Here is a 16,508-nt window from a genome sequence, read left to right as displayed (position 1 = left end):
ATAGTGTAAAGCACAATAAAATGAGGTGCAACATTTCACCATTAACTGCAGTGTGAACTGCAACAACAAAAATATTTCTTTGGGTTAAATAAAAAGAGTAAATTTCTTTTTTCCTCCTGAGTTTTGAGAGTTCTTAATATAGTAGGTATACTACTCTATCTATGCTCCTTTGAACTCCTTTTTTACATTTGTTGAAAATAGGTCAGGGGAGGCAGTTAGCATAGTGGTTGGGGCACTGATATGATGCCTGTGCCCCAGATTGGAACATCTAGGTCCATTTCCAGCTCCAGCTCCTGACTGGAGCTTCCTGGGAAACAGTGGTGATAGCTTAAGAACTAGACTCCTGGCACCTACATCAGAGACCTAGATTGAGTTTCCTGCTTCAGCCCAAGTCATTACAAGCATTTGGAGAGTGAACCAGTGTATACACATTCTTTTTCTCTGCCTCTTAAATAAATAAAATTTTTAAAACCAACTGGTGATATTTGTATTAGCCTGCTTCTGAGATTTGTCTCTGCTTCACGAATTTTGAGGCTCTGACGTTTGGTGCTTATCCATTCAGATTCATTTTGTGTTCTAGCTAGATGGATTGTTTAGTATTATATAATCTCTTTGGTGTCTTATAGTAATTTTCCTTGCTCTGAATCTAATACGAATATAACCATTCCTTTTTCCAGTTGTTAGGTTCAGTTTGTGTCTCTGATTTTGAAATTACTATTCTTGTAAATAGGTTATAGTTGGATCACTTTTTAAATCCATTTATTAAGTCTCTGCCTTATTTGGTGTATTTAAACCATTTTTGTTTTCTGGTTCTTTTCTATTTATAGTACTTTGTGCTTTTTATTAATTTTTCTGTAGGTAATTTGAATATTGTTAAGGATTTCCTCTTGGTTTATTTATAGGATGGTGTCTTTTTGGTATATGTTGTTTTGTGGAGTTTTCCTTTCTTTTGTTTGCTATGAGGATTCCTTCATACAAGAGTGACTTATCACTGTTTGTTGGTGTCAGCACTGCTTTTTTAAAATTTTTAAATTTTTTTTATTCTTTGAAAGGCAGAGCTGGAGAGAGAGAGAGAGAGGTCTTCCATCTGTTGGTTTACTCTCCAAATAGCCACAATGGCCGGAGCTGGGCCATCTTCTCCTGCTTTCCCAGGACATAGCAGAGAGCTGGATTGAAAGTGGAGCAGCCAGGACTGGAACTGGAGCCCACATGGGCTGCCGGCACTGCAGGACATTGCTTTACTTGTTAGCTACAGTGCTGGCCCCTTAGCACCACTTTGAAATATAGAAACCTTGCTTTCATTTCCAATTTAAATACTTTTATCTTGAGTATTACAGTTTTTATAGCTTTGCATCAGTTATCAAATATGCTCTGTAGAACTGTTAGTGGAATGGCATTCTATTTTCCAGGATTTCATATTTTATAATTTCCTTAGCCAGTCTTCAAAGGCAGACCTGTTGACATATTTTAATTTTTCTTTGTATGATGCTGAGTTTATTATCTTTTTATTCCTAAAGAATACTTTGTTATGTTATTTTTGGTTTGCTCAGCTTATTGGGTTTGGGTCATTTGCCACATACAGTTTTTTTTTTTTATTTTTAAGATTTATTTATTATACTTGAAAGTCACAGTTACACAGAGAGAGGAGAGACAGTGAAAGAAGTCTTCCATCTGATGGTTCACTCCCCACACGGCCGCAATGGCCAGAGCTGCACAGATCTGAAGACAGGAGCCAGGAGCTTTTTCCAAGTCTCCCATTCGGGTGCAGGGGCCCAAGGACTTGGGCCATCCTTTTCTGCTTTCCTAGGCCATAATAGAGAGCTGGATCGGAAGTGGAGCCAGCTGGCTCTCCAGCTGGCGCCCATAAGGGATGCCTGCACTGCAGGTGGCAGCTTTATCTGTTACACCACCACGCTGTCCCCACATAGTTTTTAGCCATCATTTCTTCAAAAGCTGTATCAGCACCATTCTCTGCTTTCTTCTGGTCCTCTTATTAAATGAATGTGGAATCATTTGTTACTGTTCCATGTGTACCTAAAGCTCAGTTCATTTTTTAGTCCTTTTTGGTTCACATTTCTCTATTCTGTCATATTCATTCTACTGTAGAGCCCATCCAATGACCATTTTGCTTTAACTGTATTTTCAAGTCTAATTTCCATTTGCCTTTTTATTGTAACATCTATTTCTTTGCTGAGATTTTGTTTAATTTATGAAACAGAATTCGTAATTACTTGTCAAATCATTTTTTAATATTACTGCATTAAAGTTCTTGTCAGTTAATTCCAACATCTTGTTCATCTTTATGTAGTAGTTTTCTTTCATGTCATTTTTCCCAACTCTTGGTATGATGGATGATTCTTGGTTATTATATCAGCATACTTTGGGTCCTATTTAAACTTTTTTACTTTTGCAGGCAGTCATGTTGAGGTTTGGCACACAGGTCCTGGTGTACTTTTTATGGGTTGTGATTCCAATGACAGTATTCAGAGAACTCCTCTTCAGTGCTGTTTTGTTTTGCACTATTTATCTCATTGTACTGGGACTCTGACTGATAGTTGCTGGTGCTCCTTGGTTGGCATGCCTCTAAGGCTGAACTGTGGGTGTGTTTTATTTTTTTTTAAAGATTTATTTATTTGAAAGGCAGAGTTACAGAGAGAGGTAGAGCCAGAGAGAGAGAGAGAGAGAGAGAGAGAGAGAGAAAGAGAGTGAAAGAGAGAGAGAGAGAGAGGACTTTCATCCACTGGTCGCTTGTTCATTCCCCAGATGGCCTCAATGGCCAGAACTAGGCCAGTCTGAAGCTAGGAGTCAGGAGCTTCTTCTGGGTCTCCTATGCAGGTGCAGGGGCCCAAGGACTTGGGCCATCTTCTACTGCTTTCTTAGGCCATAGCTGGGAGCTGGATCTGAAGTGGAGCTTCAGCACACGGTTGGCCCCTGTGTGTGGCCTTTGGGTCAGGGAAGAGCTTCCCCTTCAGCTCTCTATGGACTGGCCACTGCATCATGAGCTTATGCCTGTTGTGGCAATATCTGCCTTCTACCTGGTAGTGCGCCTGACCAGGTGGTGTCTATAGGGAGGAAAGGAACTCTGAGGTTCTCAAGAGAAAGAGAGCACTCCAGGACCAAGGCAAATTAGAGTGGAATTCCACCTGCAACTGCTCAGCAGCACGAGTCTCAGGATCAGGAAGGGGAACCTCGGGTACATCTTTTCATTTGTGACTGAATTGTTCTTTTATAGCCTCTATTTGTAGAATTTACTTTAGCTCAGTTTGTAATTTGTTCAGGTTTCATTGGTGTATGTTTTGCTACTTTGATTCTCTATAGGAGCATCATCCTCATGCACATATATACATGCTTTTTACCCCAATATCAACTTGTTTGCTGTTTAGCTATGATCATTTTTCATTACTCATTTTTTTTTTAAGTAAAATAACAGGGAAAGATGCGGCCATAATTACTTCTCTTCCTTTAGAAGCAGAGTTCTATGTTTTTTGTAAAATGATCAAAAATAAGGCCTTGTCCTTTCTGAAATTGTCTTCTTTATCCCCCAACTTCACATATATATTTGAACTTTGCTTTCTCTTAATTATCTTTGAGATGGTCCATTTGATATATTCAATGCATTTTCTCCTTGATGTGCAATTTGCTTTAGAAGGGGGTTTTAATGGTGTTCAAGAGTTTCAAGGGCCCAGGGCTTATTACATTATGATCTATTTGCAATCACCTACAAGTTGGATCCTGTATAACTCCAACTTTTAACTGCTTTTCTCAAAGTGGCCTGTGCTTTCAAGCAGGTTGGCAGTTTTCAGGTTCTTCTGTCTAGAACTTCAAGTAACCAAAGTAGTTACCTTCTCTCTACATCTTTACACACTGATGCTGATAGCAACGAGGTCTTTTAGCTGTCAGTGCTTGGTTCCTGTTCACTTACGAGGGAACATGTAAGTTCATGGATTATGAAAGTTTATTTTGATGGTAAAGGTTTTGGATTCCATGTTTTTTTTTTTCAGAAAGTTTGTGGACAACGCATAAAAGTATGCACTGAAACAAATTGATCTTTTTATTCCATTTTTCCTTGAATATTTAGAAGTACTCACAAATAATGAGGTTATAAGATATACCTTGTTGTGTAGCTTTATTATTAATATGTCTGTGGGTGTTTGATTGTCCCATCCAGTTTGCTCTTCTGGGGCAGATTTGGAAGAGAGAAGAGCAAAAGCAAAATAATGGTCAGTGCTACAGTTGTCTTTCCAGAATTCCTGTCTTTTGCCTGCTTTTAGTGTCCATTAGTATAATTACCTGAATCTGTTTTTTTTTTTTTTTTCCCCCAATCTGGTTGTCCTGCGTATATACCATTCTGTCATTCTTTTTCTTCATCAGTTGGTGCTATTTGATTACCTTGAAGAACAGTCCTACTGAAAAGGCATGGTAAAAGGTATTTAAATATTTAGAGTAAGATAATTGAATTTTTTGGTTGGTTTTGATTTCCTTTTTGAATAGTATTATGAATTTAAGGGTAAAAAAATTAGTTTGTCTCAAAGTCATTACTCTTAGCTTGCACTTATTGTGCTTTTAATGTGACCCTATTAGATTTTGGTACTTTGTGCTCACCTTTGAACTTTCTCATCCTAGTCCTGTTAATTGCCATTTAGAAGTTAAATTTTGGGTAAAAAGTATGAAATTTGCTATTGAATGTTATTATCAGTTAGGAGGAAGTTTTTTCCAAAATATCCTGAAAGTCATACCATATCAGTGCAGCGGTATCTGCCACATTGTGTGGATACAGTATAGATTATTTATACCCATAAATACTGTGGTATCTCCAACCTTTTGCTACTAGTAGTAATATCACAGTGAATTCTCTTGTGTACCTATCAATCCATACATATGTTTGGTGTCATTAAAATAAATTGCTAAAATGAATGCTAGATTGTTGCATCAAATGGTAGATGCATATGTCATTTTCCTGCAGAGTGCCAAATTCTCCTTCACAGAATTGTAACATTTTGCCCAATACCACCAACAGAATGTGAGAATATCTCTTTTCCTAAAACTTCCTAATCATGTTTAATTATACTTTGATGTTTACTTATGTCCCAGTTGAGAAATGGCATTTCAGTGCTGGTAGAATTTGAAGATGGGAATCTTATATTTGAACTATTTGTATTTTTCATGTAGTCTTCTGCTTATGCTTCTGTCATCACTTACAGAAACTTACATGTAGGGAAATTGGCCTTTCAACTTTGATAAGTTTGCACAATTTTTTCCTAGTTTGTCATTTGACTTTTTTTTTTTTTTGGCCAGGTACAAGTGTTAGTTTATATAGCTACCTAGTAAGTCTTTTCCATTACTTTGCTTTAATAGTTTAGTTTTATTAATTTTTTGGTCCCTGTGAATGCATTAGAAATTTTGGTCATAAGTTAACTTGTACTTCCAAAGATAACTTGCCTATTTCTTTAGTGTTTTGGAGTATTCTCATTTATATTTCAGATTTGTCTCACTTTGAATTTTCCTTTTCTTATCAGTGGTGTTCTTTCCTATGCAATGTTCCAATTTTCCTTCATGTCGAAATACAGCATTACAAGTTTTCCATTGTTCACTGCTGAATTCTTCTGGTGTACTTTTGGTAGCCAGAAAATTTTGCTTCTCATCTGTGAGATGATTTTCATCTCTCTATTTGGATTTTGAAACTCTTTTTCTCATTTATGTTTCTGTATGCTATTTTTTTTCCTGCACTTGCCATTAGTAGATCTTATGTAATTAAGGCTCGTTTTCATCAGCCACTTCCATTTCTTTATAACCAAAAGCTATTTTGAAGGGATCCCTCTGCCCTCTTGCAGATATTATAGACTGCCATTTCTGGTTGCAGCTCTTTTCCTGTGAGCCTTCCTTTTAACTATTCTGTTGCCAGTGCTCTAACCTGACCTCAGTAGTTGTCTCTTAGGGTGTAGCTCTGACTTGAGGTGAATCCTAACTAGTATTTTTCTGTGCATACCTTCAACATAGCTTCTACTGGACTTTGCCAATGTGACTCAAATGTGAACTCTGCTGCCTACATGACATTTGGTGTTTGTTTATAGCAGTATCTCCTAGTTTTACTCTAGATTATGGTCCCCCTGCTTTTGATCTGAATGGATTTTCAGATGTAAGGTGAGATCCATGTAGCTACCAATTTTATGTTGAAATCTGGAAACTGTTGCATTTCCTCTTCAGTTATCTAATTGGGTACATTCTTAGCTCATAACATAGGAAGAATAGAATTTTGCTCTGTAATTGTTTTTATTATATAAAATTGATAGAAACCTCAATTTTCAAGTGATAATTTTTAAAAACAGAATCTTAATAGTATATCCATATAAAGCTGGTCAGTGTGACGACTACCACTCTGGTACTTCCTTCAGGGTCTGTTTTCTTTTTTCAGTGACACCTACCAATTTGCCTCCTGAAAGTGTGATATTCTCTGCCAGGATTCTGAGAACTTTCTAATGAATATTAACAAAGCATGTTGGCCAGCACCGCGGCTCACTAGGCTAATCCTCTGCCTATGGTGCCGGCACCCCAGGTTCTAGTCCCAGTTGGGGCACCGGATTCTTTCCTGGTTGCTCCTCTTCCAGTCCAGCTCTCTGCTGTGGCCTGGGAGTGCAGTGGAGGATGGCCCAGGTCCTTGGGCTCTGCACCCACATGGGAGACCAGGAGGAAGCACCTGGCTTCGGATCAGCGCAGCGCACTGGCCATAGCGGCAATTTGGGGGATGAACCAACAGAAAAAGGAAGATCTTTCTCTCTCTCTCTCTCTCTCTCTCTCTAACTCTGTCAAAAAAAAATAACTAAAAGTACTTTTTTCTAAAACTTGGAATTTTTTAGATGTGAATTTGTGTGTATGTATATATTTTATAGATTGGTGATTATACCTAGCTTGCATATATGAACTTTATTTTTCTTTGTAGAACTCAGAATAACTTAATTGTCATTATAACATGACTTCATTACACAGGTTTTGGGAATGTTGGAGATTAAATCATTCTCTTACAGTGCATATGACAGAAAAAAAATAATTCCCAACTTGATAAAAGTTGTCTATTTTATATGAAATTATATACTTTTGTTTTGCTGATATTTTAGGGAAGAGAAGAAAACAAAATATAAACAGTATACCTAGCAGTCTTTTTCAATTGACAAGATTGTGTATGACCACACTTTGGGTTTGCATCATAGTTAACATGATCATCTCCTGTTGTAAGACACGTTAATCACTACATTATTCACAACAGTAAAAAATTGGGAAAACCTAAGTTTTATTTATTTAGAACTGATTCCTTAAGGTAATTTTGCATAAGTACAATTTCTTTATACTTCCTTATAACTTCTAAATTTTTTCCTAATATGATTTTAAGAAAGATAATCTTATATTAGTACTAGTTATAATAATAATTGCAAAACTAAAATCAGTATTTTTATCTTTTCTCATTAGGGAGTTCTGGGAAATCGTTCATTCATTTACAGATGAGCAAAAAAGACTCTTCTTGCAGTTTACAACTGGTACAGACAGAGCACCTGTGGGAGGACTAGGAAAATTAAAGATGATTATAGCCAAAAATGGCCCAGACACAGAAAGGTAATTATTAAATCATCATTTTATGCTAAACACCTTAAAATTCCATTCCACATAGACATCTGAACTCTCCTTGTAGCTTCTGAGAACTTTGTGGTTTTGTATAGAGATATCTAAATCATATGAAACAGTGGAGAATATTTTGTTGTTTTGTTTGGGGAAACTTTTCTTAAATTGAAGCATATTGGTCTGAAGTTTTTCAAATTAATATACATTGACTTGATTCACTATTTGTTAATTGAAGACTATATTATATAATAATGTATTTAGAATTAAATTGAGGCTTAGGAGATTGTTCAGTGTTAGATCATGCTTGAATCCATAGTTTGATAATGTTGGCATTTCATTGTATTCTGTCCACATATTGGGGTAGGGATCATACATGATCAGTAGCATATTTGTATAAATGTATAGATATTCACCCATTTGTATTGATTCTACATTACTTGTTTATATTTGTTATTAAATCATTTTCATAGACTTCCACCAATATTTCTAGAAAGCATTACAGGGCACAGACTTTGAAACATGAAAACCAGTTCTGAATATTTTCTCCACCTTAGAGTAAGTTACTTCTCAGTGATTCAGCCAACTCTAATGTGGGTTTACTGATAGCAGTTCTCTGTAAATTTGTTGAAAGAGACAATTTATTAAATGAACTACAGGGGTTAAGTATCTAAACCAATAGCTGCTATATACTAAAATCAGTTACTGCAATATTATTTTATCATCATCATCATCATCATCATCGTAGCGTTGAATAATTTATAGGAGACAGACTGATTCTTGCAAGTTGGACAGTGAAGTTTAAGCGTTGCATTAATGTGTAGTCTGTATTGCAAACCATTGCAACTGTGTATACCATCTAAAAATAGGAGCATTTAATACTGAGCATATTTCCCATGACTTACTATTTTCCTGTTTTTCCCCTTTCTCTCTATTTAGGTTACCTACATCTCATACTTGCTTTAATGTCCTTTTACTTCCGGAATATTCAAGCAAAGAAAAACTTAAAGAGAGATTGTTGAAGGCCATCACATATGCCAAAGGATTTGGCATGCTGTAAATCAAAATAAAAACAGAAACAAAAAAAGGAAGAAAAAATTAAATTTTAATAAATATAATAAGAGGGATAAATTTGGTTGTGATAGTGTCCCAGTATAAAAAGGCTGTAAGATAGTGAACCACAGTAGTCACCTCTGTCTGTGCCTCCCTTCTTTATTGGGGACATGTGGGCTGGAACAGCAGATTTCAGCTACATATATGAACAAATCCTTTATTATTATTATAATTATTTTTTTGCGTGAAAGTGTTACATATTCTTTCACTTGTATGTACAGAGAGGTTTTTCTGAATATTTATTTTAAGGGTTAAATCACTTTTGCTTGTGTTTATTACTGCTTGAGGTTGAGCCTTTTTGAGTATTTAAAATATATTTACCAACAAAACTACTCTCCCAAGGAAAACATTGCCACCATTTGTAGACCATGTAACCTTCAAGTGTGTGCTATTTTTGTCCCTGTTATCTAACACAAATCAGGAACTGTGTTTTTTTTTTTTTTTTTAACAATTTGCTTTTGAAACTTGAAGTCTTTGAAACAGTGTGATGCAATTACTGCTGTTCTAGTCCCCAGAGTTTTCTGTGCAAAATCTTAAGAATTAATAAAGATGGAAGGGAGAACTTGGAATGTTTTAACTGCAGCCCTCAGAACTTTACTTTAGTAACAGCACAACAAATTAAAAACAACTCATGCCACAGTATGTTGTCTTCATCTGTCTTGCAACCAACTGTTTGAGTAGCCAATCCTTTCTTAGTATATGAAAGGACACAGATTTTTTTTGTTGTTGTTCTTGTTAAGTTTACTGGGAAAAGTGCATTTGGCCAAATGAAATGGTAGTCCAGCCTATTTCAACAACGTTAGGAAGTTGCTTATTATTTAAAAAAAAAAAGCATGTGAAAGTGCACTTAAACTTTTTATTAGTTATTACCTAGATTTTAAATAGACAATCCAAAGTCTCCCCTTCATGTTGCCATCATTTTGTTTAATCAACTGTTTTAGCAAGGCACATGATCAGTGTTGCAGCATATTGGAAAGGATGGCTACTGTGCCTTGTGTTACTTAGACAGTAAGTAGACCTGGAAAGGAATGGAGCTATCACTCCTAAGAATTACGTTGTGTGTCCCCAAAGATTAAATTTGCTTCAGAAAGTGTTAGAATCACTTTCATATACTGTGGGTGGCAAAAGTCCAAATAGGTTTAAATTGCTGGCTGTTCAGAAGTAAGTAGTTTTCCCTTTCCTAATATTCTGTGTCTGTGATGTTATTTTCTTTTATTGCATTATGAAATAAAAGGATTATGTATTTTTAACTAAGAGATATTGATATATCCTTTAAGACAAGCTACAGCTAATGTGCTGAGCTTGTGCCTTGATTGTTTTAAATGATTATTGCAGATCAGCCTGATGATTTGTTTGAAATTCGTAGGAAAAATACTGCTATCAAGTCAGTGGATGGGAAAAAGGATGTCTTTCAGGATTATTTTAATTCTTTAAGTAATTGAGAGAGAATTGTTAATGTACCATAACACTTAATAAAACAGTGGCATTTTCACAATTTAATGGATAAAGAAGATAATGCTTTCCATATTGTGATAAGGTAACGTGGGGTTTTTCTGGGCCAACTGTTAGAACACTGTAACGGTATGTATACTACTTGAAGCAAGGGACCCTCACATGACAATAGTCATCTTAATCCAGGACCTCTCATCCACTGTGCTTCTGATGTATAATGTGAGAAGAAGAAAAATTGAGTATTAATGGGGACATTTTATAAAATAAATTCGTGAAGAAATTTGTGCTCTTTAGTTCTTAAGTTTTATCACTACAGTATTAGAGTTCTACAATTGGAATGATGTCTGTATGAAATGTTTTTAAATAATAATTGAATATAGGTGATCACATACAGGTAGACTTTTAACAAAGAGCCAACTATCCTTAAAATTTTATTAAGAGTAATCACTGGTTGTAGACTAGTAGTTCCCACTTGCTTAATGATAGTTATCTTGAGCATGTTATCACCTCTCTTACCATTACTGCCTTTTCAATTCACTAAATGTCACTAAATATCTTAAGAGAGAAGTAAGAAATTTGACTGTAGTCTAGTATGATGGGTATACCCTGTACCCCAAATATGTTATAAAAGTACTTTTTTGCTTAGAAATTCCGTTATATATTTTGATTTTCTTTGAATCAGCCCACAGTGTACTGGAAGCTCTGGGGGATAAAATTTACCATAAACTTTCTTTTCCCTTATGTTATTACAGAATAGTCCTACATGAAACATTAAAGCACAGCTGTGGCTATACTTTTTCTGAAGCCTGGCAGCTCCAGTATATAAGTTTGGTGTCCCTTACTCTGTATTCTGCTTCCTTGGGCTGTGATTAATGTATGATAAAATCCACTTACAGTATCTTTAGCTTTGAGATACAAGCTTTTGTACAGATTTATATATATATATATATATATATATATATATATATATATATATATATATATAAAGAAAAATGAGGATTCAAATCGAGAATGTGTTGATGCTACTCATTCATTCTTCCACAGCCAACCTAACAAATATACCTGGGTAGCATCACACCCTGTTGCCATAAAAACATGGCTATGCTGGGATTTCATGCCCCTTTCAGGAATTTTTTTCGAGAATTCATGTTATTTGTCAGAGGAAGAAGTGTCTTCCCATGGCTACTCTATCTGTAATCTTGATTGCCTGTCTGCTTAACTCAAAAATATGTTTTCTGACCTTTCATCAGCCTAAGGACTTTCTCCAACCTTCTCTGGATCACCAAAGAATCAACACAGCTTCTACCTGTTCCCTTTTTTGTCTTGCCTCCTTTTACTCACCCTGTTAGGGTGTAAAGAATTTCCTGGAGAGGAGGGAGGGTATTAAGTTTTGAGATCAAGCTTTTTCCTCCCCTCCCTGTTCAGATCAGAGGGTTGGCATTTATTCACGATTACCACAAAAATATTTTGATGCACATGTGGGTGGATTTCATTGTATGAAAGGTTGCTCATCCAGTGGTATTTCTCTGAAGATGCATTCCTCAAACAATCTCATAATCACACAATCAGAAACTCCTATCCTTAACTCTTAACCTTTTTTTTTTTTCTTTAGTTTTTCTTTTTCTTTTGACAGAGTTAGACAGAAAGGTCTTCCTTCTGTTGGTTCACCCCCCAAAATGGCCACCATGGCTGGAGCTATGCTGATCCGAAGCCAGGAACCAGCTGCTTTCGCCCTGTCTCCCATGTGGGTGCAGGAGCCCAAGCACTTGGGCCATAGCAAGAGAGCTGGACTGGAAGAGGAGCAACCGGGACTAGATCCCGGCGCCCATATGAGGTGCGGGCTCTGCAGGCGGAGGATTAACCTAGTGAGCCATGGCGCTGGCCCCCTGTCCTTAACCTTTGATGACATCCTATACATGCACTCCTTTTTCCATCCCAAGGTATACAGATCTTAGGTGGATCTTCCCCAGTTCTGCATAAAGTTCATGTGTGAACTTGCCCATGTGTCCCTTGTCAACGTCAGTAACTCCCAAAAACCCTGATTTCTCTGTTTCTTGCTCAGACTTCTATCTCCAGGATGTCCTTCTGGCACCTCAAAGTAAATCTACCTGAAAATGAAGCTGTTACCTTACATCTCTGCTAACCATTCTTTGCTTCTTCCTTAAAGGTGTCACCTTTCCCTCATCAAAATGTTGTTCTTTAACTATCACAGGTATTGATCCTTTCCCCTCAAATCTTTATTGTTCCTCCTTCAGTATACTTAAAGCCCTGACCTTCTGACACATCTGGATGCTCTTGGTTGATAACTTCACTGCCTGACTCTTCCCACCTCCTTCTCTGGTTCTTTTCCATTCTGCTGAAGTACAGTTTTGCTGCTATTAATAACCCCTACCCCAAGACTCACTCTGCAATTCTGGCTTTCAATGCTCTTTATCTACCTTTCCAATTTGCCTTCTATTCCTAAGGCATCTTACCTAGCATCTTCACTCGTGCTTATCTTGTATTTCTTAGATTCCCCCTTAAGACCAAATTTCAAAAGCACTTTGCCAGTAAAGACTTATTGACCCCCAAAGTGCCTCCAAAAACTCAGAGCAGCCTACACATCCATGATAGCACAGCATGGTGGGGCATATTTTTTATTTGAACACAGGATTTTTTTTTAACATTTCTGCCTCTTACACACATAGTAGATGCATAAATGACTTTTAACAAAGTTTGGCTCTATCCCCTCACATCCCTTCCCAAGTTACCTCTTACTACTCAGTAATTGAAAATGACCTCCCTGCATTAAAATGTTCAGTGAAGCTTGCTGATTTTCACTAAAGTCAGTCTCTGTCCCTCCACCCCCACACAGAGGCTTTTATTTTGACTTAATATTTAGTAATTAAGAATATTCTTCCTGAGGAAGTGGAATCCCTGTCCTTTCAAGCTGTAGAAAGGAAGATCAATACAAGGGATGAAAAGGTCTGAGTCCCCGAGAGCAAGATTTTGGCATGATTTTCCCCATCCTACATTTCTGATGTGCTCTGGCAACAAACTCGGATAACTCGCCTTCTCTGTAACAATTCTCATCCTGTATCACCCAGGGGATATGGGTTCCATCTTATACTGTTGCCAGTGACTCAAATCTGTCAAGGAGCAATTCTCAGCCAAACGCTGCTTTCCCTGCTACATCAAGCACTACTCATGATGAATGCCTGCTTTATGTGAGAGCCACACTTAACATTTTCTCATACTTTCTAACTGTAACCCTGTTAGGTTCTCACTGGACCTAAATTACAGTGCACATCAAGAACGTTGTTTATATGATACGATCGTTAGTCTTTATGGAATGGTTCCCTATGGCCTATGCATGCCCCTTGCCCAAGCCACAAAGCCATTAAACAGGGCTGAACCTTTGCCCATTTAATATCTTCTTGTTGCCAAAACTCAAATTGAGATTCCTAGGTTCAGCCAAACAGCACCTGGAATAATTATCATTATCCAGTCCACTGAAAGCCAATAGGAAATGGAATGGGATTTGCCTGGTAAATAGCATAGTGTTTGAGGGTGAAACCTTTGGAGTCTGATAACTGAGTCCTGGCCCTGCCATTCCTATGGCTTAAATTATACCCAATCGTACCTTATCACTGGTTGTCAGGATTCAATGAAATTGAAATACAGATGCTAGATAACATCTTGCAAGACATCCTGGAGAGACTGAAATGGATTCTCCCAACATTAAGAAATAAAGGGGAGAGTCTTTATTGAGAGGTTGCAGGAATTGAATCTCCTTCATCCACCTCAAAATGGAAGAAGAATGTTTTCCCTGATCTTTAAGATGTAATCATACCATAAAAAGTAACCCTTTTTAAAATGTACAATTAGTAGTTCTTAGTATAGTCAGTATTGTGCAGTCATTACCATGTAATTCCAGAGCATTTTCATCACTGCAGAAAGAAATGTGCACAAATTAGGAGTGACTGCTGCTTACTAGCCCCTGACAACCACTAATCTACATTCTGTATATGGGTATATGGATTTGCCTGTCTTGGACATTTTCATATCAATGGAATCATGCAATATGTGGCCTTTTGTGTCTTTTTGCCCCACTTAGAATTATGCTTTCAAGGTACATTGATTTTGTAGCATGTATCAGTGCTTCATTTCTTTTTGTGGCTGAATGTCATTGTATTGACATACCAAATTTTTTGTTGATACATTTGTTGATGGATGCTTGTGTTTCCATTTTAATACTACAACTATGAACATTTGTGTATGAGTTTTTATGTGGACCTGAGTTTTCATTTCTTAAGGTTATATACCTGGAAGTGGAATTGCTGGGTCATATTGTAACTTTATGTTCAGCCCTTTGAGGAACTGCCAAACTTATCCCAAATGGCTACATTATTTTACATTGCTACCAGCAGTATATAAGTTCCAATTTCTCCCCATCCTTGCCAAAACATTTATCTCATTGTGATTCTAGCTATCTTAGTTGGGTGAAGTGGGATGTCATGGTTTTGGTTTGTATTTCCCTAATGACTAATGATGTTGAGCATCTTTTATGTGCTTATCTGTCATTGTATATCTTTGGTGAAATGTCTGTTGAGATCCTTCGTCTATTTTTAAGAATTCAGTTGTCTTTTTATTACTGGTTTTAAAAAATATCTGGATTACAAGTCCCTTACCAGGTAAATAATTTGCAATTTTTCCCCCATTCTGTGGGTGGTATTTTCATTTCTTGAGTTTCCTTTGAAGCACAAAACTTTAATTTGATGTCCAAATCACCTGTTTTTCCTGTTGCTGCTTGGTGCTTTGCTGTCATATCTAAGGAACCATTGCCTATTCCAAGTCATGAAGATTTGTGCTTGTTTCAAGCATCATTTATTTTTAGGTCTTTGGTCCATTTTTGTATTTGGTGCATATAGGGGTTCAACTTCATTCTTTGGTATGTGAATATCTAGTTTGTCGAAGCCAGTTGTCAAAAAGACATTTCCCCTATGAATGGTCTTGGCATCCATGACAAAAGTTGACTGTAAATATATAAAATTTTATTTTTGAACTCAATTTTATTCCATTGTTCTATATGTGTATCTTATTCCAGTACTGCACTGTCTTGATTATTGTAGCTTTTAATGGGATTTAGAATGTGTGAGTCCTTCAACTTTGTTCTTTTTCAAAGTCATTTTGTCTGTTTAGGTCCCTTGCATTCCATATGAATTTTGGATCAGCTTGTCAATTTCTGTAAAACAGGCAGCTGGAATTTTTTATAGTGATTGTGTTGAATCTGTGCGCCAATTTGAGGGATGTTATTTTAACAGTATTAAGTTTTTCAGTTCCCGCAACATAGAATGTCTTTCCATTGTTTTGGTCTTTAGTTTCCTTCAGTGATGTTTTACAGATTTCAGTGTAAAAATCTTTACCTCGTTGGTTAATTTTTTCCCTATTTTATTCTTTTTAGTGTTATTGCAAACAATTGTTTCCTAATTCTCGTTTTTGAATTATTGATTGCTAATGTCTAGAAATACAAAGGATTTTGTATGCTGATCTTGTATACTGTAGCTTTTCTGAAGTCATTTATTCTAATACTTTTTTTTTTTAATTGCTTAGGATTTTCTATATACAAGATCATGCATCTGTGAATAGAAATACTTCTTTCTTTCCAATCTGGATTCTTTTTATTTTCTTGCCCAAGTGCCCTGGCTAGCACCTCCAGTAAAATATTAAATAGAAGTGGCAAGAGCAGCCATCTTTTACTTGTTCCTGATTGTAGGGGGAAAGCATTCAGTCTTTCACCATTAAGTATGATGTTAGTTGTGGGTTTTTCTTAGATGCTTCAAGCTGAGGAAATTCCTATCTGTTCCTAGTTTGTTGAGTGTTTTTATCAACAAGGGTATTGGACTTTGTCAAATGCTTCTGTATCTATTAAGGTTGTCATGTAGTTTTTGTCCTTTATTGATATGTTGTATAACATTGATGGATTTTTGTATATTGAACCAATCTACATTCCTGGAATAATCTCACTTGTCCATGCTATATAAACCATTTTCTATGCTGCTGGATTTGGTTTGCTGGTATTTTGTTTAGAATATTTGCATCTATATTCATAAAGGATATTGGTCTGTGATTTTCTTGTTATTTCTTTACCTAGTTTTGAAATCAGGGTAATGTTGGTCCTCATACAGTGAGTTGGGAACTTCCCCTGTCTTCAAACACAGTGAGGTTTGTTTCAAATGAACTTTGAGACCTTGGTGTATGATTTTTAGATCTTGGGCTATGAGGAGTGGTAGTTTGTGGAAAAGGTCCCAAAGTAAGCCATGTCTGCAGTGGCCTCTGGCAGCTGAATAAAGGGC

The 16,508-nt window shown here is 36.5% G+C and overlaps 1 protein-coding gene across 7 annotated transcripts in view; it reads left to right on the top strand.

Moving 5' to 3' along the window:
- Positions 1-16,508, top strand: part of UBE3A (ubiquitin protein ligase E3A) — a 117,490-nt gene that overhangs the window by 83,038 nt on the left and 17,944 nt on the right. For 6 of the 7 annotated variants that reach the window (XM_062205022.1, XM_062205020.1, XM_062205017.1 and 3 more), the window contains 2 exons: positions 7,462-7,605; positions 8,548-9,977. In XM_062205022.1, coding sequence (XP_062061006.1) covers positions 7,462-7,605; positions 8,548-8,668 — 265 coding nt within the window. In that variant the 3' untranslated portion in view covers positions 8,669-9,977. Of the gene's footprint in view, positions 1-7,461; positions 7,606-8,547; positions 9,978-16,508 lie in introns of those variants that run through there. The other variant, XM_062205023.1, reaches the window with a different exon arrangement.

Source organism: Lepus europaeus, chromosome 11, assembly GCF_033115175.1.
Source record: "Lepus europaeus isolate LE1 chromosome 11, mLepTim1.pri, whole genome shotgun sequence".
Taxonomy (NCBI): Eukaryota; Metazoa; Chordata; class Mammalia; order Lagomorpha; family Leporidae; genus Lepus; species Lepus europaeus.
The sequence above is the reverse complement of the archived record's forward strand: the minus strand, read 5'-3'. Positions and strand labels throughout refer to the sequence as shown.